We start from the raw sequence: 23020 nt of genomic DNA, 5'->3' as shown, positions 1-23020 counted from the left end.
ATTAGAAATTTAGCAGGCAGTCTCTTAAACTTTTAAGGGGATTTAAGGCATTTCTATCTTGACTTCTTTTGAAATTTCAAAGTCAGATAAAAAAAGAAGAAAAGCTTTAATTATAAATTAATTTAGTGGATAGACATTAAAAATGAAGCTTTTTATATTAAAAAAAGGGATTGAGAGTAGGTGGTATTGGCAATCTGACTTGATTTCCAATATTACCCAGTCCCTACACCTCTGCTCTGTACTATGATATTCACTTTTTTTCAGGCATGGGATCATTTAGTACATAGCCCAGTAAAGAGTTCCACTTAACGTATGGTTTTGTGTGTCACATAAAATGTGTAGCCATAAATCTTTCAAAGTAAACTCTTTGGTTTATAAAAGATGCTAAAATATCTATTTTTACAAGTGTGGAAAACTGCTAGTTGGCCCAGTGTCACAACATGGTGCTTTCAATGCAAGTTTTAAAGGTTTGTTTTGGCTCCTTTTTTTTAATGGAAAAAGAGTAAGTAATATTTCTGCAGCTGTTGCATGCTCATTTTTTTCCAAAGGAACCTTACTTCTGCTCTTGATAATTATGTAGTGCATTGGAGACAGTATTTCTCTTTTCTTTAATAATCTTTATAATTGAATGGGACAGATGTCCTGGAGAGGACTGGGTCAGAGAAGAGCTGTGACTGCAGGACGCCTCTCAGAAATTCTTGGATCACAAATGCAGTGCAGGGCACAGAACAAACGACGGCCTTGTCCTTCCCAATCCAAGCATAAGACAAGACACCAGCAGAAAGGGCCAGGCAGTTAGGAGAGGCCAAGAATTAATGAGCAGTATAAAGTAACATGATAAGTAATGGTCTGAATAGCTCAGTAGCCACCACTGCCAAGTTACTTTGTAGTCTTTATGGCAAAAGAGAATGCTGCTTTGAATCATACTACGGTACACATCCACGATGAGACCTCTACTGAAGAGTGAGTCCCCGTTCCCCATTTAAAAGCAAAGTTAGAAGGGGAGAGGACACAGAAAGAGCGAGCCAGACATATTTGAGGTCTCAAAACTAGGACTTAGCACAATAGATTTATCAAATAGAAGGTTCAAAGGTGCCATGCCCATTTTCTATAAGCATTTTGCACACAAGGCATGGGGAACCTACAACTCACATAAATTTTCCAGTGGTGGTTCTGGCCCCAAAAAAGAAAGTTAAAGGAGAAAAAAAAATACATAGAACAAAACTCTTACTTATTGGCACTATCACAAAGTTGAGCTTTGTTTTCATAAACACAGAAGGAGCTCATGCATATCTAAAGCTTGAAGCTGAAAAAACTGCAAACCAATTCAACCAAATGTTTTTGTTTTGGATTAGTTTCTATATAAAAATTGTTAGATGAAATTCTAAAGCTTTATACAGGAGATGGGAACACAAAGATAACTATCTCTTCTGATCATAAAGCCTATAACTATCAAAAGTTGCTACAGTTATTACTACTTTTTTAATATTCCCTATTTGAAATGTGACTTTCCTAGCTAATACAGAACTTCTACGATCTGTTTGAAGAGGGTCCCCCAAAGAAGCCTTTTAAATTTACTTTTAATATATTTCAGCAAATGATCTCATAATTGCAAGTCTACAGAGTGTCTGCATTTTTCTTCTGTCCCTGAGGCAGATTTTTCACTGAACTGAGAACAAAACAAGTTACTTTGGTAGGGGCTCTTCAGTAAAACTTGAGCAGCGTCTAGGGGAGTGCACTACTGCTCTCAGGGAAATACAGTCATACATGGCATTTTTGAAGTGAACTTTCCTATTTCCCTAGATGCCATCAAACACCTGAGATATTTAAAGCTGCACACACAAAGGAAATAGAAAGTCTAGCCAGAATTTACACATTAATTGTTTGAAGCACTTGTGCCACTCTGCAAACTACCACAAGAATGGAAGTTCCTTAAGCATCAGAACAAAGACATTTATATATATTTTTATAATTAAAAGTGAAATGCAGGCAGCTCCAGAGCAGCCACTTTGTCTTCTTAAACAGGCAAATACAGTTTATATGTGTACATATATATATATATATGTATACACACACACACACACACACTGGAACCTTCATATTCTTGTAATCCTGTTTTCAAGGTAAAGAGTAGTTGTCTTTGATTTTTTGACATTCATTTAGACCCTGTAAGTCCCTACACACTAACGTGATCCACAAATTTTATTCCTGTAATATATAAGGTTACACTAAACATCTGAGGGCAAGGAATCTTTCAATCTTATATTCTTGGATTAGTGTTGTAATGACAGCAATATCCACACTTCCTGTGTGTATTATAATGAAAGAAGAAAATAATTTACAGTATGCAACCATGTCATATTCTCCTTTCATAATAATAAAGCTTGGGGATATGCAAAAAGATGGAAGGTTACACATAACAAAATGTGTGAAGAAAGAACTCAGAGTAGGAGATACTTTCCTTCAAGACAACCTTCTGGCTTAAACATTCTTTTCCTGCAAAGGTAAAACTCACGAACAGTTCAAATGAGAATTGACTCAAGTTATACTGTGTTTGATAATAAGCCAGCTGGAATTCAACTAATGTAAAGCAATCCATATCTGGAGCCAAAAATTTGGATGCTTAAACTCACCTTCATCATTAATTCCTTAATCAGAGGAAAGGAGCTTTCAGCATCAAGCCACTAAGCTAAATCTGTTCTCCTTGTATTTCTCCATTCTCTTAATCCTGTGTTTTAATGAGCTTGTTTACAGTCATTAATAAAACTTTAATGGACATTAATGGTTCTGAAGAGTAAAGCCTATATTCCTTATGGCACATTTTAGCTAATTATATTGTTAAGCCATTTTAACCTCTCAGTAATGCAATTGTATCAATTTTATTTCTAATATTAAAATATATAAAAAGAAATACAGTTAAAGTTTTTTAGCACTCAATTCCAATCTCTTCCTCGAAAGTGTAAGCAGGATTCACTGACAGTCTGAAAATTAGTAGTCATAAAATCTACCAGGGAAAATAACATCTCTTCCATCTCTGCCTTTTGATTTCAAAAGCACACTTTGCTGGAACAACCAACAGTACCATGTCTTTAATGCCTTTATATTCTGTCAAGAATCTCATTTGATGATGAAATAACAAAATGCATGCTACCATGGAAAGAAACAGATCCAAATCAAACAGAGCTTGAGTGACTAGATATTTTTAGAGAAACTTAGTAGCAATTATAGTCATCCTGGGACATCTTCGTCACATCCTGCAGGTAAACTCTGTAGTCATATTATTCTTTCTTGTCACCTTACGCTTCACACATTTCTCCAGCCTGAATCAAGATCCATTAACAGTATAGTTGATACTGACTGAATGATCCACTACTTCAATATCTCTAAAACTATCCCTTAGGTTACTAAAAATGAAATATTGCTTCTTTGCCACTCCTTTGTTTGCTGATAAATTACAGCTAAGCGCAGAAATGCGCAGCAAGCTTTGAGTCACTCCAGACATTCTCTATACTAGTTCACCTTAACACTTCTGAGTGCTGTGTTTTTGTTTTCCACGAAAACACGCTGCAAGGTTTCAAATGTCTGTTATTTCAACATCATCATCATCACTTTCTGTCTAGCACCCTCAAGTCTGTCTAGTGAGCGAGACACCTTGTTTTGATGCACTGCTGTGTTTTCTTCATTGCTGAGTGGCTGGACAGATCAGGCATGATCTGTGGCCTCTCTATTTCCCTCCAGAGGTGCCAGCTGAAATGTCAGCTTTAGAGCTAAATAAGCAATGGTACCAGAGGGAGCGGCAAGCACAGAGGAAATAGAAGGCAGATAGATGACCACACTGAGGACAAACTAGACACTAAATGAAAAAGAAACCCTCCAAAAACCCTTTTGTAAATATTCATTAACAAATTTTTCCAAAACTGAAGGACAGCAGGGTTACTACAAGGATATGAGAGAAGCAGAACAAAATAGGCATTTAAAAGGGATGTCAATAAAAAAAAAGTCAATAAAAACAGATTAACTTATTAGCTAATCTATGGATGTCACAGCTCTAATCCACACACAAGCTATTGCAGGGCCTTTAATATTACTGTTAAAGTCACCATTCATAAGCTCAGCCATAACAACAGCCAGGTAAATGCAAAGTAAGACCAGCTGGCTTAGCTGGGAATGAAATAAATGAATGAAAAGCTCAAGCTGTATGGCTTCACATTTGTAGTTACCTCAGATGGGCCAATGCACTGTGTAAGCCCACTGTAACCTGAGTGTCTAAGTCCTGACAGACTCCTTAAGTTGTGGTCTACAACCACAGATTCTACCCTTTAACACAATAAGATAATTACAGTAATATTATGACCCATCATAATGCCACAAAGTGTTTTCTTAATATAACAGATGCTGACCTAAGTAATCTCATCAAAGTATTTGTGGGAGGGTCTATAACAGCTGTACCACCACACACAACACACAGTATGCATGGTGAAAGATGGAGAAATCATACTAGGAACCTGTAGGTGGGAAAAATCACCACTAACTTTCAGTTAACTAAACTAACCACCTGTGTAGTAGAGACACACATCTAAACCCCCTTTACAATTAATAGAGGAAAAAAGGCATGGCTGAAGTCTGTTTCATCTGATCTTAAAACAGACATATAAATAATTCAAAGGACTACCAAAAGAGCCAAGGGAAGCAGTTCAGGTAAAAGTATCTACTACATAGGCCTGAAAGGTTACGTTACAAAAATACTGTTGCCTGTGTATCTCAGTTTTTTATAATGTACATGAAAGTTAAGCACAATACAGTTACTAACACTACCTTAACACAGATGACAAATGAAAGATCTCAGATTTGTACTGGAAATTTATCTGAAGGATGCTGCTGCCTAAATAATGGGAGGGAATATCACGCCTTCATCAAAATCCACTTCTTGGAAGTGCAGTTTCTCAGCTCTTCTAAATTCAGATAGTGCCAGATGGTTTCAATGAAGCAAGAAATACATTATTTAGGGAAGTCTAGATTACTGTTTGTTTTGCAAAAGTCTCAGAATTATGGTTTCTGAAGTTCCTTCATCTCTTTCCTACCTTCTCTGTCTCATGTTTTAAGATATTCAAATCATTGATTTAAGGAGTGAACACTTATTTTGTCTGAAAATCCATTAAATATCTGCTCCCATGCTAACATTTACTTCCCAAGTGTTTGCTAACATGTTCCAAATTCACTTCTTTCTACTATTGGATAAGTAAAATTATATGCACTGGGATGTGGGCAATAAACAGCAACTTCTCATCAGAAGTTGGCGATTCTATTACCTTTTTTTATCTTTCTTATTGACATGCAGTTGCTTTCCCAATCTACAAAACAAAGTCACTGAGGCCATAAGGTATTTTATTCAATTCTCAAAACATAAGACACAGTGTCAGTGACTTGATGTGAAATGTAACTTGCAGAACTGGTTTGCCAGCAGTGACACGGTGTGCATCTTCTCTCAAATCCTTAGAGCTAAAGGCAGGAAATTTTTCTTTCATCCCACCTCACAGGTGCATGTAGCAGAAGCTGAAGCCAGTGAGAGGAGAAATATCTCACAACTGACCAGATCTTCTCTGCATTTTGCAACATTTCCATGCCTCCCTTGCACCTCTTTTATTTAGGCTTTTAATTGAGTTCTCGGTTATATACCGTTAACTGTCTTTGGCGTCAGGTATAAACTGTCAGGAACATGAAAATGTGATACAAAAGATGACACAATAAATAGGATAAAGGCTGAAAGAACAGGTTTTGAGAAGAGCTCAAATGACATTATATTGCATAAAGATTCCTCCAGCCCAATATTCTGTCTCCAAAAGCAGCCATTAGCACATGCTTAGGAAAGATTATAAGCAACATGGCAAATACAATAATCCTTCCTCAGTATCATCCTCTAACAGTCAATGGATCAAAGACCATCGATTGTCACAGAGTTCAGGGAATGAGTGAGAATAGGGCTCCTTGGTACAGATACAGAAGAGTAGAGGGCTGGGTAAGCTGCCCACTTCCTTGCAGGACATTTGACCCAGTGATAAGATATTCCTGTTTAGCAAAACTAATTCATGATATAGTCTCTGCAATGCGACAGTGTCCCGAATCTCACATTCTAAGTAGGCAGACCTGCTTTTAAATGGATGAGATAGATACTGAGCTGAGAGAAAGATATTTAAACACCAATACAGGGCAATTCACATCACAGAGGCCATCACAAAAAAATCACAGTTCAAAAATGACATTTCTTTTGGAAAACTCATTTAGCTCCCACTTTTCCACCCAGTTTCTTCCAGTAGCGTCTTGTCCTTTCCCAGGTAGGAATGGTGTTTAATAACATAACAATCACCATACTGGGTCAGACCAAGGGCTAATTAGACCCATATCCTGTCTCTGCTTGGCCAATATCCTATACTTTGAAGAAAAGCATAAATTCAGGGTGATTATAGAGTACTCTTGCATGTGACATTACCCTCCCAAGTTTTGCCTATTAAAAACTCAGAGACTCCTATAGCCAAGTATGCAGCTGGACCAACAAGTTGAATAGACTTTGACAGACTTAATCTCCCTGAATTTGTCTAATCCATTATAGGGTGACAAGCTCATTTGACTCAGTTCCACAAATATATGAATGAGTACAAATTAATATTTCTTCACAAGAAATGAACAAGACAGAGTTGCATATTTATTTATCTTCTTTACAAGGAAATGCTATGCTAAGCAGCAATAAAGTCAGCCATCAAGGAATAATGACAACTCTCGCTTGAGTATGCCACTGTCACACTGAGTGGCAAATTACCATTCTCCTCTGTGGGGAATCCTGGTTTACATCCTCAGTCTGGAGGACATTCAGAGAGCAATGGAAGAGCATGGAAGAACATGAAAGCAACCTGTAATCTCAGTATACCGTGCGTGTTAACTAACCTGGCAGCCACCCAAGCTATGGGCATTACAATCCCCTTATCTGGGAGCTGCACATTTCAGCATTTCTGCAGTCTCTATGCCTTGCATAGAGGCAGCAGGCTACTAAAACTATGAAAAAGAAGTAGAAACTGGAAAATATTGCAAATTATTAAATTGCAATCAGAACATCTGTTAGCAGTGGGAAAAATGCGTTATCTGAAAAAAATGTACTTCTGAATAAAGCAAGGGTTGCATCAAAAAAGTAATACAAAGAACTTTGAGAAAATAAGCATGAATGATTTCTAATGAAAGTATGTCATAATCAAGGTACAATCATGCTGAAGTCAGAAATTGATAACACTAAAATAAAGATATTTGTCTCTAAAAAATTGTTTTTTCTACATACCTGTCCAGTCTCCTACTACTTTAAGATGGACCCCAAACGTTGCTTTGGTATCTGTAGGGCACTAAAAATATTAAATACATTAAAGACCACTTCTGAGGAGCAAGAAAACAAAAGATAAATACAATTGAATTGTTAAGACTTTGTAAATTGCTGAAGACCCACAACAGCAGCTACACCCTCTATTTGTAAAGCATTCCCAACATCAGTACAGTTCAGGAAGCCTAGGACATGTTTAGTCTCCATGAGACTCTCGTAAGTCTCATACAACTGAATGGGATGGGTTCTTCTGAGGATGTAATCTGAAATAACCATTTTCCTAAGCATTATTCAGTAATAATGACAACTAAAGATCATAGTAGTACAGAAAAATTCCCTCTACTATTGACCTTTATCATTCAAAAATCAGAAGCTGCCACATCACCCCTAGATCAAAAAAAAAAGAGAGAGAGAGAGATTTTTCTTTTAAGAGACTTCTGGTTCTTGAATGTTAGAGCACTGTTTCTTTTCCCCTAAATGCAAAATGAGATTTTGCTGTACTTCACAAAAGCACAGCATGTTCAAAGCACAAAAATCAGATTGCATGATAAATCATAAAAAAAGAAAAAAAAATCACCCTGTAGCCACTATTCTGTCGCTCTGCATCTATATCCTCATGCTGGGGCTACTTACTTGTGACTATCAACACAGGGATTATGTCGCTTAACAGTTTTTTCTATACCAAGGTATCTAAAAACCTCCAGTCAAGCCGGGTTCAAAGTTCCTTAGTCCTCTGTGTTTAGTTCCTTGTTAAAGGGAGAGTTCAAACTCACTGACCAGACAACTTTTGCAGATACGCTGAAAGATTTCACAAATAAATAGGACACATAGCTATTCCTCAAGACAAAACTTTTCATTTCTTTCTATAAAGAAACACCACCAATTTCTTTTACTAAAAGATATTACTATCATGTTTTGACATATCTCTTAGGATCTGTTAATGATTGATGCAAGCTCTACCATGAATCCAATACCCAACAGATGACAAGCCTGTCATATTTTTCTACTGCTACAGACAGATGCGATTCTGAGAAGAGAGCTGAAATTCAAGGGACATATTATTTTAAAAATAAAAGAGGCCCAGGGAGTGAACATTTGATTGTCTACGTTGTTTTTGAGCCCACTGCTTGGCTCTGTTTTGCACCATGCTCTCCAACACTCTTAAGATAATCTGTTCTAGAGTGGGATACCAATGGCCTCAAAGCTGGGGTTCAGTTCTTATCCTGGCTTATTTAGCAGCAAAGACCCAGGTAAAAGGTTAGTATTCTACACATCTTGGCAAATCTAGAACTGGGAATACAATGGCTAGTCAATCCATTTTAGTGCAGGGAAGACCATTCTTGTTTTGTTAAGAGTACAGATAATTAGACAGATGCACGTTCAATGCCTTGACATCTCTCAAGTTTTTCTATAAAAAAATTGGTACAAAACCTTAGAGTCAGAATCATTTCACCAAGTTTTAGCCTTAAAAAAAAAAAAAAAAAAAAAAAAAAAGGCATCAATAGAGGTAAACAGGCAAACTGTAGACAAGCAGGCTTGTACCTGTAGTGTTACCTGCCCACAAAATACTAAGACCGATTCTCCATACAAGAGAATGCAGTCTCTCAGTTAGAAAGTACACGCCACACAAATATCTGTTCTCCCACTAGGGCTTTGTAGCAGCCTCTAGCAGAGTTTAATTTTCAGTCTGGGCTGTACTAGGGTTCTGTGTTTCACAGGAGATTGAGTGATTTTCACAGACCAACTATGCCAAGTCCCAGTTCAGCATATCTTCTACAAAAACTGTCTCCTGTCATTTCCTCCTTCCATTTAAGTTAATGGCAGAATATCTGTTGACTCTAGCCAGAAAAGGTTCAATCCTATTATCTTTTACATTACTCTTGTGACTAACTCCATTCTATGCAACTTTGAAAAATTATCCAATAAAAAAGAGATTTATTTCTCTTTATAGACTTTAGGAAGCCTGCTCTGATTCCCATAACAGCATATGAGAGTTTCTCAGAGAGTTCTGGAAAAATCTTATTGTGCTACTAAATCTTACCAGAAGAAACAAACCAGTCATCTAGACTATATCGAGCTATATCTCCCCAGTTCAAGAGAGACATAAAAAATTGGAGAGGGTTCATCAGAGAGCCACTGAAATGATCTGAGGGTTGATGAACCCGACATACAAAAAGAAGTCAAAGGGAACACATTTGTCTAGGCTAGAGAGGAGAAGGCTCAGAGGGATCTAATCACTGTCTTCCAAAACCTAAGAAGTAGCTCTAAGGAAAATGGAGGTACTCTCTTTAGAGAGATCCATGGTGACAGGAGAAGCAGCAAGGGGTACAAGTTTCCTCAGGGAAAAATCCAACTAATATAATAAAATACAAAGATACATGCATATATATATACATACATATATAAATATGTGTGTAATAAAAATATTTTTCAACATAAGAGAAATTAAACATTGGAATAGGTTGCCCAGACAAATGGTGGCATCTCCCCTGCTGGAAATATTCAAGACTCAGCCTGACAGGTCCCTGGATAACCTAATCTAAGGCTCTGCTTTCGGGTTGGCACCGATAATCTTTAGAGGGCCCTTCCAACTTAAGGTTTTGCTATGACTCCACGATTCTGACTTTGAAATTTGTATTTATGTTTTTATTGTGAAGAATGGCAGAATACTTTACCACTCTTATCTACATAAACACAATAGACCTCTAAATTGTAGCTTTTTCCAGACTGTTGGAGAAAATATTCCAGACAGTTTAAGAAAATATTCAAAAATGAATTTTCAGAAGCTTAATCATGAAAGTAAACATCCATGCATAATAGGCCACTGTGCATAGTTACAAATGTAATGTAAATATCCTCTTATGTATTTAACTTTCTTCATGGAATCATAGAATCATAGAATAATTGAATTGGAAGGGACATCTGGAGATCATCCAGTCCATTCTCCCTGCTCAAAGCAAGGTCAGATAGACCAGGTTGCTCATAACTATGTCCAGTTGGGTTTTAAATATCTCCAAGGATGGAGACTTCACAACCTCTCTGAGTAACCTGTTCCAGCATCCGACTGTCTTCCCAGTAAAAAATGCTTTTCCTTATGTTTAAATGGAATTTCCGGTATTTCAGTGCCCATTGCCTCTTATCCTATCACTGGGTACCACAGAGGAAAGTCTGGCTCCATCATCTTTACATCTTCCCATCAGGTATGTATACACATTGATGAGATCCCCCTGAACCATCTCTTTTGTAGGCAAAAAAGTTCCAGCTTTCTCAGCCTCCCTCATATGACAGATGCTCTTAATCATCTTAATCACCTTAATCATCTCTGTGGCCATTTGCTGGACTTTGTAGCCATTCACAAGTCTGCGTCTCTCTTGTATCCAGTTTTGGACTCCCCAGTACAGCACTCCAGATGTGGCCTCATCAGTGCTGACTAGAGGGGAAGGATCACCTCCCTCAACTTGCTGGCAATGCTCTTCTTAATGCAGTTCAGGAGGTTGCTGGCCTTCTTTGACGTAAGGGCAAACTGCTGGCTCATGTTCAGCTTCTGTCTACCAGGACTCCCAGGTTCCTCTCTGCAAAGCTGCTCTTCAGATGGTTGGCCCCCTAGCTTGCCCTTGTGCCTAGAGTTCTTCATTCCCAGGTAGAACACTTGGCATTTCCCTTTGTTGAACTTCATGAGATTCCTGTCAGCCCATTTCTCCAGCCTGTTGAGGTCCCTCTAAATGGCAGTACAACCAGCTAGTCTATCAGTCACTCTTCCCAGTATTGCATTATCTGAAAGTTTGTTGAGGGTGCAGGCTGTCCCATCATCTACGTCATTAATGGAGAGGTTAAACAGTATTGGTACCAGTATCAACCCCTGGAACACATTGCTGGTGACTGGCTTCCAGCTGGACTTTGTGCCATTGATCACAACACCTACAGCCAATTTTCAATCCACCTTATTGTCCAATTATCTCATCCATACTTCAGCAGTTTCTTTAATGAATTATAGCAGACAGCATCAAAAGCCTTGTGAATTGCTACATTATGTGAATTGCCATTTAACATATCTAAGTCTCTGAGCACCAATTACTTACAATTTGCCATATCTCTTCCTTAAAACACTGCATAGCTCAGCACTGATTCAAGATATTTATTCTAGTCAGCTCATACCTGTCAAAACTCACATGTATTCTCTGATCTGTGAAGTTAAAGTTAAGCACAAAGTGAAGTACCTTCTTGAATTGGAAATCAAGATAATAAGCACATGAGCTATAGTCAAATAAAGACAAAGTGGCCTCCGCAATGCATGATGTACTCCCTGTAGCTGTGAACAAAAAATGATAAAATTGTTTTAAAGACGTGTTTTGGCAAGTAGTACTTGGATGTTCTCCTGCTCCTTTTACTGTGAGAACCCTAAGAAATAATCTAGTGACTAGACTATTAACTGCACTGTGGCAAGAGTTTTAGGCAGCTGCTTATTTTTTCCTTAGTTCACAGCACACTGCCCAAAAGGAAATTGTTAATATTAGCTAATCTTGAAATAAAGGATATTTTTATCTTCTTTTTTCCTAAATAAACAATAGTTTCCAAACAGGCAAGTCACCAACCTGAAAAGTCTGTAACAGGAGAGGACATTGGACATTATAGAATGAAAGGTCACAAGTGGTATGTTTTTCAGCAGATCTTTCTGCACCTGAAGAGCTGCAAATAAACTTCATTTGACGTACTCATTTGATTAAAATGCTACAGTACACAAATTAACAGTGCCAGATGAGTACAATTATGTGAAGCTATGTTAATCTTTTTCTAACCTCAAGCAGTCTATGTCTTTAAAAAGTGAAAGATATTACGGGTGGCAACCTCTATGCTAAACAGGTTATCTGCTGGCATTTGGCCATCCTCCAACAAAAAACCAAAGACTGATGAATTCTGTTAAATTTAAGAGCTGTGCATATTTACACCCTTGAAGAAACCCAGCTATGTTTTTATCATTTGCAAGTTGATGGATTTCCCAAAGAGCTGTTAATCTAAAGTGTAGAGGTTTACAATACTTATTTTTACTTTGTTGTTCTCTATCTTTTCACATTAAAAGCAGTGAGGATAATATTTTATATGTAAACAAAACTTATGGAACACAGATAATTCTATCTTCTGGAGGAAAACCCTCCGCCCCAACAAACTATATATGCTTTTTCCACTTTTTTTCTAAGCGAACTAACATAAATGTAAATTATCACATAGGGAATTTGCAACAAACTCTGGAGGACTTCATGCTTATACATCAGCAAACAAATTAGAGTCACCAGTGGCTTTAATCCTGTTGTTTTGTTGCTAGGTGATTTTTGACTGAGATAGATTAAGACTATTATCCATATTTTAACTAATCTATGTTTAATTCAATACTGGATTAACATAGATTTGAAATGCATTTTATTTATCAGTTTTATGACTGTGGACAAGATTCTCTGTTCTCTTCTACGTCTTACTCTTGTATGAATACAAAATGAATGAACTAATTGCTATTAGATCATAGTGGCAACATTTTACACCTACTTTAAATAGGTAAATAAAGAAAATCTCCTGGAATTAACGAACAATGGATAAATCTGTGCATATGAGAGCACAACATACAGCAAATGAAAATATATTGTCAACATCTATATTTAAAGCTTTGATTACCCAGAACATTTAATCTCATACAGGAACATCACTGGTATCTACTCCTAAAGAAGAACGTTCTCTAGAACAAGAAACAGCACACTTTGTAGATGCGTTTTGCTGAGGGAGGTATGACACTTGAAATTTTGAAGTCCTGAGACAAAGAATACTATTTCAATTTGCTGGCTATTGGATTTTTTAACTGGTTAAAAAAAAAATGGCAAGAATACTGCTATTAAAATTAATCTATTATATACTCTTTTTAGACATCAGCATGCAGGGCGGGAGAAAGTCAACAGCAAACTAGCATGCAAATGTAAAGAGGAAATGAAAGGGATGCCCAAGTTATGTATCGCAGTGTGGCTACATGAGTAGAGCCCCATTTCAGTTCTTGTACTGCTGCGTATTTATCTACAGGCTGAGCAGTGCTGGAGATACTGCTCTCAAATTTATGCTCCACAGTAAGCACCAGCTTCCATTTTCGATGCCTACGAGCTGGTCTAAGCAGAGCCCAGAGTTACAAAGACAGTCATGCCACAACTGGAAGAACAAAGAGGAACCTCATCTTTGTCTAATCTCAGGAACTCATTGCAGAGTTTGTTCAAACAAAGGGAAACTACTTCAAAGAAGGTTTTCACTTAGAATCAAAGCATAGCTTTTTCCCAAATAAGGAATTTGCAGATATCTTGGTGGGTATTCCAAACAGCATCAAACAACTGATACATTTCAATGTCTCTGCCTGTCTGCCTGCCTGCCAGGGCGAAACAGCTGCACTGCGAATCTCCACTTCATCACCTCATCTTTACTCTAGACTTAGATGGGCACTTACACAGATCAAGAAAAACATATATAAGTAAGTTAATATAACTGATGTAACTGGGAGAGAGGCAGAACTGGGAAAGTGAACTGAACACAACCAACCTATCTTTCACCAAATTGGGAAAAAAAAAAGTTTTTGATTTTGTCAATCAACTTAAAAAAAAACAGAAAGAAAAAGAAAGAAAAAGAAAAAAGAAAAAAGCTTCAAAAGCTTAGCAAGCTGTTGCTTGTCTGGTTTCCTGCAAAACTGCTATAAACACTCCTAAAATGATTCATCTTGACACTAGAAAAATGAAGAGGAGTGATGACAAACACAGGCAGGCTATGTAAAGGTAGCCAAAAAATAGTAGCTAGACTTCAGTCTGACTCATAGGAGGTAAACTTTGTTACACTGGGCTACCCTTGTTTTAACTAATAAATTACGCATTTTAAGCAGCACATTTCAGGTGGCGTAAAAATAAAAAGTTGATCTGAGCACATCTTTAAACACATTTCTGCCTGAGAGGTTGTGAGATTCTCTAAAATGGCTCTGTTCCATTTTGTTGGTTTTTTTTCCTTATTTCAGGTTCTTTTACAGATAAAAATTTGTCTGAAAGCTTTTCCTGTTAGAGACTTGGCCCTACAGTTATCCTAACTTAACTGGCAGACATCAGCAGACATTAACACACTTGAACCTAGGGAAATTCTAACCACAAAATGTGATTTAAGTCTCAAGGCTGTCCGGATGGTTGAGGCAAGACTCCCATGTCTTGAATACCCCTTGTTTCAGCCTGATCCCTCCCAGCTGCAGTAACATATCCCAAGCACTCTTCCCTTTCACTTTCCATCCTCTTCTTGTCCAACCCCAAACACCTGCAGTCTAGCTAGTGGAAAAAAACATGCCATAACAATGTGGGGTACTCAAGATGCATCCATTGTCAACTCATTTTGGTCATCTAGAGTCTAACTTCTTCTGTAATATAAACCACTAAGTTTCACCCACTAATTTCTGTGAGTCTGTAGTACAGAGTTCAGTATTTGCTACTTCACCTTCTGCAGTCTTCAGTTATTAAATTACTCAGTGTTAAAAACAATCTTATTTTTAAGTTTGAATCTGTGAGCATTTGTTGCTGGATTTCACTATTGCACCAGAGAAAAACACAAATCTTTACAGCAGTAGATGTCTCAGGACTGTAAATAGACCAACATTTTAAATTTAAAGTATATTTTAGTTTTAAATGTCTTATAGCCAATGCTAGATTTCTGAAATCTAATTTCCAATGGCGTTCAGCACCTGTGACTGTGAAAGGTCAAAAGAATCCATGGAGATTCAAGTGCACAAATTCTGGATAAGATTTTTGTGGAGGCATTTGATACAGAGATTTCTCTGATACAGCATTTCTGAAAATACTGATAATATGAAATAACATTATCTGTTTTCTAATAAGTCTGTAATAGCCTGACCCCATAAAGTCTTGCTGCTACAGATGTACTGTCACACTTCTGGAGTCTAGTCAGTACATCTTCACCTTTGTAGCTTGACAAGGCAGAAACCTTGCTGATTCACCTTTGCCCCCGACAGATACATTACATTCCCTATAAAATAGCAAAAAATGTATCAATACTAATCCTAGTAATATTCAGCTTATAATTTACACACGTCAAACAAGCTAGTGGGAAAAACATACCACAACCTTGTGAGATACTCAGGATGTGAGTACTTGCTCCTGAAGGAACAAAAGGCAGCAGAGCAATGTTTCCAGCCAAAGGCTGCCTCTTCTCATCCCCAAGGGGTATCCTGACATGTCATTGAGCAACATTGCCATAGTAGAGTTGATGGCTGAACAAGGAAACTGGATGGCATAGAAGGCTCCTTTCACCATCATCCCTGAGCAGAAACTGTGGGCCATCCTCAAGCTAAAGCTAAATTGTTCTCAATGGTGTGATATGCTCATGATGGTCAGTTCACCATCAGTTCAAGGAAAACTGCATCTCTTTGACAACTCTACCAGGATACACAGTATTTTACCAGGCTAAAGTGTAAATGCCAGCTAGACAGCTAGTCTTACTTTTAAGATCACAAGAGACATAGTGCTTCATTTCCTTTAATACTTTTTTCCATATATTAACTGTATTCATGCTTAAAATTCCTAATTGTTTCATGCTGAAGTTGCTTGTTCACTTCCTAGATCTCTCTCTAACCTAATCTAGAAACCAACCTAGAAGCACTGCCTCTGGTGGGACAAAACACACCTCTCTGCTACATTAAGTGGATGCTTGATATACTCTGCAAATTTACATTTATAACACTAGAATATCCTCCATATAAATTCAAACTTGGGGAGAATTTAGGTAACAAGGTAATTAGTGGAAGTCATGGCAGCAAGGCACTTGAACACTGAACAGAATTTTTTTCCCCTTTTGTCCAGTTCTGAATTTTCTATCTTTCTACTTAAGATTTTTTCATGGTTTCTTTAATTTATGTTTAGCTTTTAATGCTTCTCTTTCTAACTTTTTGGATTTGCCCAATTTTTTTTGCTTCATGCATAAATCTTTCCACATTAATTAATTTTCAGAAAAATACATTGGATGTGTTTTTTTACCATTTATAAGAGATATTATCCATGGCTCTAGTTGGGAGCAAGGACTACTGCACATGGCAAAAAATTCGACCAGTTTCCATACTGGTCAGTAAAAAAAAAAAAAAAAAAGTTGGGGTGAAACCCTAGCTATATGGAAGCTCCAAGAGGACCTCCAATACAATTAAAAGCTAGCAGATTCAAAACTGAAAGGAAATACTTTTTCCAAACACTGAGATTAAACTGTGGAATTACAAGATAAGCCCTTGCTTCAGCTCAAGTTTTATTTTTTGACTCAGGAAACTTTAACATGATTTGGAGGTTATTAATTTATTTATATAGTGTAACAAATTTTGAGAAAAACTGCTCATCAGAGGGCTCTGATACCTCTGTTTAAACTATCTGCTGAAGAATGATACAGGATTTAGTGAAATTATCTGTAATAATTTCTGCTTCCTTGATCAAAAGAAGTCAGATTTATAAATTTAAATGAAAGTGGAAGTTTACTTAGAATTTTTATGTAGGCTCCAAAATTATTAAACTGAAAACCAAACAAAAAAGTCTAAGAAAGCACTTAAATACATCTGACAGATTAGTCTATTCTATTTTTGTTTTACTTAAATTCTTTGTCAAACAGCTGCTATATTTTCTACTTGTATAAAACTCTATGGATTTTTTTAGTTTGCCAGCAAGATACTTCACCATATCTGCATTTCTCTAAATGCTCTGTAAATCAACTCAAAAAACCAAGTTCCATAACAATTTGCATAAGATATTTTACAAATCTTATTAGAATGTCATCAGGTTAGATTTTGTTTTTATTGCCTTTATCTGTCAGTATGAACTTAACTCTTGAAGTCCTCACACAATTGCCAGAAGTCTGCCTGAGCAAAAAAAACTTTTTTTTTTTTTTTTTTTTTTTTTTTTTTTTTTAATGAAGTAGTTCAGAATCATTCAGAATCAGGCCCCTAGGCTTTTCCTGCTGTGCATAGTTTATTTCTCAGGTTTATGGTACAGGACACATGCTTCTTCAGTATCTCTTGTTTCACTTTTGAATGTGCATTCCTCAGAAGAAGCTCAGATTTAAAACTTCACTAGTGGACTATTAAAACTCCACTGCAGTCAATGGAAGACTTTTTAGTGATTTTTAAATCACTTCTGGATTATCCATGGATAAAGACAACCTTGGTTCAATAAAAAAAAAAAAAAATAAAAATAATGATAAAAAAAGTTTTCCCTCACAAAATCAAATGTATCACTTGCTGTGACATTATTGTCTATACTCATGTATTATTTGCTGAGTCCTTTCTAACAAGGCATCAAACCCAAAGTTGTAAACGTCCACTAGGGTCATCAGCCTGTAATCTTAATATGCCTAGATCCATATACCAACTCAACCTACATGGAGGTGGAAAAAGGATAAGGAAAATTCTTATATAAAAGGCTATAGGAAACAAAAAAATCCTCAAAAGGTTTAAAATGCATAAATAAGTAATAGTTCAGAGACATTTAGGTACAGTACTATAATTTGTCATGTGCATTCAGAAACCTCCTTCAGGTAATTTTCTTACTTACTCAGGAATGAGTAATGAACTTAAATGTTTCTCTGCTCTGCTTGGTGTTCAGTAATTATTGACTTACAGATCTTTATGGCTGGATACAACTAATCAAACAAGATTTTCTTTCTCCACAATAAATATTTGGATTTTGTCTATAAATTTGAATGTCTGTATATGCAAACATGTCTTCTCTCTTCCTCAAAACTCGGTTTAAAGTTAAGATACACACAAACTTGCTTCCTAAACTTGGTACATGCAACAAACCACAAAGAAAGGTTTTGTCCCTCCATGCACATGAGCAAAGAATTCAAATTTGGGTCTAAGCCCTGCAGGATTTTTTTCTTATTCATACAGAACTGCATTGTGGAAGGAAAGGAAGAAAGACATTGCATTACTGGTTTGATCTTCTTCAAATTAAACCATCTAGATAGAAACACCTGGGAAGAAATAACACCGTGCATCAGCACAGGCTGGGGGCCGACCTGCTGGAAAGCAGCTCTGCAGAGAAGGACCTGGGAGTGTTGGTGGACAACAGGTTGACCATGAGGCAGCAATGTGCCCTTGTGGCCAAGAAGGTCAATGGTCTCCTGGGGTGCATTGGGAAGAGTGTTGCCAGCAGGTGGAGGTGATCCTGCCCCTCTACTCAGGCCTGCTGAGGCCTCATCTCGAGTCCTGTGTCCAGTTCTGGGCTCCCCAGGACAAGACACACATGGAGCTACTGGAGAGAGTCCAGTGTAGGGCTACAAAGATGATCAGAGGGCTGGAGCATCTGCCCTATGAGGAACGGCTGCAAGAGCTGGGCCTCTTCAGCCTGGGGAAGAGAAGCCTGAGGGGGGATCTTATCAATGTGTACAAGTACCTGAAGGGAGGGTGTCAAGGGGACGGGGACAATCTCTTTTCAGTTATCCTGTGTGACAGGACAGGAGGCAATGGGCAGAAATTGAAGCACAGGAAGTTCCGCTTGAGCGTGAGGGGGAATTTCTTCCCTGTGAGAGTGACGGAGCACTGGACCAGTTTGCCCAGAGAGGTTGTGGAGTCTCCTTCTCTGGAGATCTTCAAGGCCTGCCTGGATGCAAACCTGTCTAACATGTTCTAGGTGACCCGGCTTGAGCAGGGAGGTTGGACTAGATGATCTCCAGAGGTCCCTTCCAACCTTACTGATTCTATCACAGGATAGAATAATACCTTATGTAAAATAAATAAATTAGACATAAGGGGATATTAGACTGAAAATTTTCCACTCACTGTTACATAGCATAGTAACAGCAGTCAATTTTTATGATGATTTTGAACAGACATTGGGGAAAGCAGTATGGTAAAATATGTTCAACAGAAAGCCTTTGTTAAAGGAAGGACAGAAACAATGGAGCATTGAAAAGACAATGGACAACTGTAGACAATATGAAGCTAATGGCCCGCTGTAAAATACCTAGAACTAGCCAAACAGGTCACCAGCAGGAATCCTAGGTTCCCAGTTATCCATTCTTTACTATTCCAAGTATTTTAAATTAATAACAAAGCCAAGGAAGAAACATGGGTGAAAAAAACAGGTAGAAGGACACTTCAGAAGTTCCAGAATATCACCTTCCATGTCAGTTATGAGACAAAACCTGGATCTGAGTGCCTGGACCTCACAGTGTGCAAGTGACGTGAAGTCTCTGACTGCAGATTCAAATCACAGATTAGTAAAAAAGCCAGACTGGCAATTCTGAGTCAGCAGTGCCATGATTTGTCCTTCTCCAAATCCATGTGTGCATTTTGCACTTATGACCTCTACTCATTCTTTCAATTAGCAAGGTGAATAATGCTGTTAATTAAAAACAGAAAATAGACACCATCGCATGTATTTTTTAAATGAAGGCTGCCTCTTTTTATTCACTTGGTAAGATTCACAGCTCGCTCTGGCTCTGAGTGAAACAAATGGGAGCTTTGCCAGAGTTCAATGGGAATATGTTCAGGCCTTTCTATAGGAAACCTCCCAGCGTTTCCCTCCACCAAGGGAAACGTGTCCACACGTAAGACAAAGCTAAACTGTAAATACTACAAAACTTTGGAAAGAAAAAGGATTAGTGAAACATGTGTGTGTCTTCTCCACACCTGCTCACTCCTTTCTTCCCACTTCTGCTTATAGTCCTTGCTTAGAGTACAGTGACATGCATGAGCTTGCCATTACTCCTCGTCTTTTAAGCAAGACTCCAGGCACATTGTGATACATCAGAAGCTTTGATAGGATGTCAGATATACCCTAAGCAGTACAATGGCAACTTCCTGCCATGTGGCAGGTGTAGGACAGGTACTTGTCTTCTCCTTCCTACCACAGAACTTGTTCCAGGCTGCTGGGGAAGAAGGCTGCAGCATTTCCCTTAGGTTTGCCGCAGTTATTGCTGCATTGCACTGCTGACATCTGCAGCCTCACTCCCCCTTTACACCGCTCTCCCTATGGCTCTGAGCCCATACATCATGATGCTCATACATCAGCCTAGAAAAATAACCCAGAGATTATAGCCATTGAATAAAAGAAGCAGGAGTAGTTTGGTAACTACAGGTGGGTCAGATGGGAGCAAAAAAATGTATTGAGTTAAGATAAGATATTGTTTACACACTCTAAAAGCACAGTGCCACGTCTGGCATCATTTTAAAAACAAAACAAGCTTTCTAGCAGCACAGCAGCCCAAGACACATTCCATGACTAAGAAAGACATGTGGAAATGACTGTCCCCTGCTTAGACTGGGCAAGAAGATGGTCATAAACCTAGACATTTCAAGTCATTATTCTGCTATACAACTGCTTTCTACCCAGTAACAGTACTGTCTCCAGTAAAACTGATGCTCTACTGAAATATGTTTGTGGCAATAAAAACGAAACTCAATAACCCAGTAGAAACTTCATATCTTGTAACAATTAAAACAAGTATATGATCTTTAAGGATATGCTATTATGCTGAACGACATCACTGTACTTTAAAGAATTATGTATTGACCATGAATAGAAATTGCCAGTTCTGATATTACAAGTTTAAAATATAATGCATTGTGCATGAGTGGAAATTGCTATTTCTAACATTATTTAATATATAATTGTAAAAAATACACACACTGTAATTTAACAGCTAGACTTGTGTATCTAACTGAAATAAACTGCACAATATCTGACCATAAATGAGTTGTTTATACTCATTAAAAAACTCAGAACAACAGCTCTATTTTACATAGCTCTCAGATCTAGAAGTTTTCATGCAAAAATCTTTTTTTCCCTAAATTACAGGCAGTATTATAATATGCCTTTTTAACTAGTGTATGAAAACCTCAACTTGTGTGAAAAATCTGATTTGAATAAAACATTCAATTTAACTTCATCCTAAGATCTAGCTCAATAGGCCCATTATAGCAGTCTCTATTCTCACTAAAACTCCCATGGGGGGGTGTGGGAGAAAAGTTTTGCTAGAGAAAACACTACGGCTGAATCAGGTCTTATATTCTGTGATGGCATTATTTCTGAAAATTAATATAACACAATCCATTATTTTCCTAATATAAGAAGATCAAATCTTTATAAAATGTCCCGTATCTTCCAAACTACATAACTACTAACAATGATCAAATTATTACTACTATTTCCACTGAATTAGACAGTAAGAAAACAAGAGCATAATATTTTGAGATTAAGGTTTAAATGAGATGTATAGAACAGGAGTAACTCCATCGCCAGTGCATAACTACTGTTAAAAGCAATCTAAGACTTGTGCTGTGTGCTTTAAATTTACCTTCCAATTGCTAAATTAATAAAAAATTGAAAGAAATAGTGATTAAACCATTCTACACAAAAAATAACCCAGCTACCATCCCATGGATAGTGCAACGCACATCTTTTTTCAGCACTGCACTTCTGGTTATTTTTAGGCACTATACAGATGAAGGCCTCAATTATTGCCTACTGGAGTTAACAACAGATAAATAACACATGCCTCTGCTTTTTACTGGTAATCATAGTAGCCAGAAAAACTTCATATAATATAGGCTTCATTCCGCTTCTCTTTCAAATGCAAAACTCTGCACTTGGCTTCAAGTCATCATTTGCCTATGTCAAAAGGAAGAGCTTTTTACCACACCAGCACCAATATTCTTTCTTGGCTTACACTAAGCCATGGAAAGGCAGATTCCCTTAACCAAGATTCACTGCCAGATTTACAGTACAAACTTAATTTCTGATGAAATTTAGATTTACAAAAATTTTGTTTTAGCATCTACTAGGCCTCTGCACTGCTCACTCCTGCAGAGCTTCAAGTATATTTAAATACAATTTCACTTTATTCCAGTCTTTCTGGATCATGAGGTCTCACTCTAGCTAGACTGAGCTAAATAAGTAATAATCCCAAGGTTGTATGACTTCACTGGTATATTAAGAGATATATTAGTGACTTGAAGTAATGTAAAAATAAAGCAGAAATCTTTTTTTAAAACATTTTTTTAGACTTGATGTTCTTCTAACTTTGTTCGAAAAAGGCAATTGAGGGAATGCCTATTCATTTTACTGAATAGCAAAAATGACAGAAAATGACAGAAAATTCATTAGAATTTGTGCTCATTCTGCATTAAGGTTCACAAACAGATGGCTGAACCCTCTTTTATTTGAAACTGAATGATCAAAATCACATGGGTTTTATTTATTTATTTATTATTGTTTTACACTTATAGAAGACTTTGAAAAAAGTTCTCATTACAATTTTCTCAGCAGTGCAGAAAATTAAGTATGTATTGAGTACTGTCATACATAATAACCATGCTATTTCATATTCATTGTTACCCTTATAAATGAAACATAAGCTCTTCTGAAGGGAATTTTCACCTTGAAGGCAATGGAGACCATTTGCTCACCAGATATAAATAAATGGGAAAGTACCTGAAAAAAACTCATTATGTCAAAGTAAAAGGATTTCTTACCATTGTAAGGGTAAACGGATGGCTTTCTAGTGCTGACACTCTTGGACAGTGTAGAATAACATACTGAAATAAAATCAGCCAAAGAAAAATAAATGATGGAAAAGATAGGTTCAAAACATTCTGTGGTTGGTTAGTATATA

At 37.2% G+C, this 23020-nt stretch overlaps 1 protein-coding gene across 1 annotated transcript in view; it reads right to left on the bottom strand.

Moving 5' to 3' along the window:
• The window catches only part of NOX4 (NADPH oxidase 4), a 105433-nt gene that overhangs the window by 50304 nt on the left and 32109 nt on the right, over positions 1-23020 (bottom strand). Inside the window, exons 11-12 of the mRNA XM_062577985.1 lie at positions 22881-22943; positions 7325-7385 (exon numbers count right to left, since the gene is read on the bottom strand). Coding sequence (XP_062433969.1) covers positions 7325-7385; positions 22881-22943 — 124 coding nt within the window. The remainder of the gene's footprint in view (positions 1-7324; positions 7386-22880; positions 22944-23020) is intronic.

The sequence above is a fragment of the Rhea pennata genome, chromosome 1, assembly GCF_028389875.1.
Source record: "Rhea pennata isolate bPtePen1 chromosome 1, bPtePen1.pri, whole genome shotgun sequence".
In the NCBI taxonomy this organism is placed as follows: Eukaryota; Metazoa; Chordata; class Aves; order Rheiformes; family Rheidae; genus Rhea; species Rhea pennata.
Note: the sequence above shows the minus strand (reverse complement) of the source record. Positions and strands in the feature narration are given on the sequence as shown.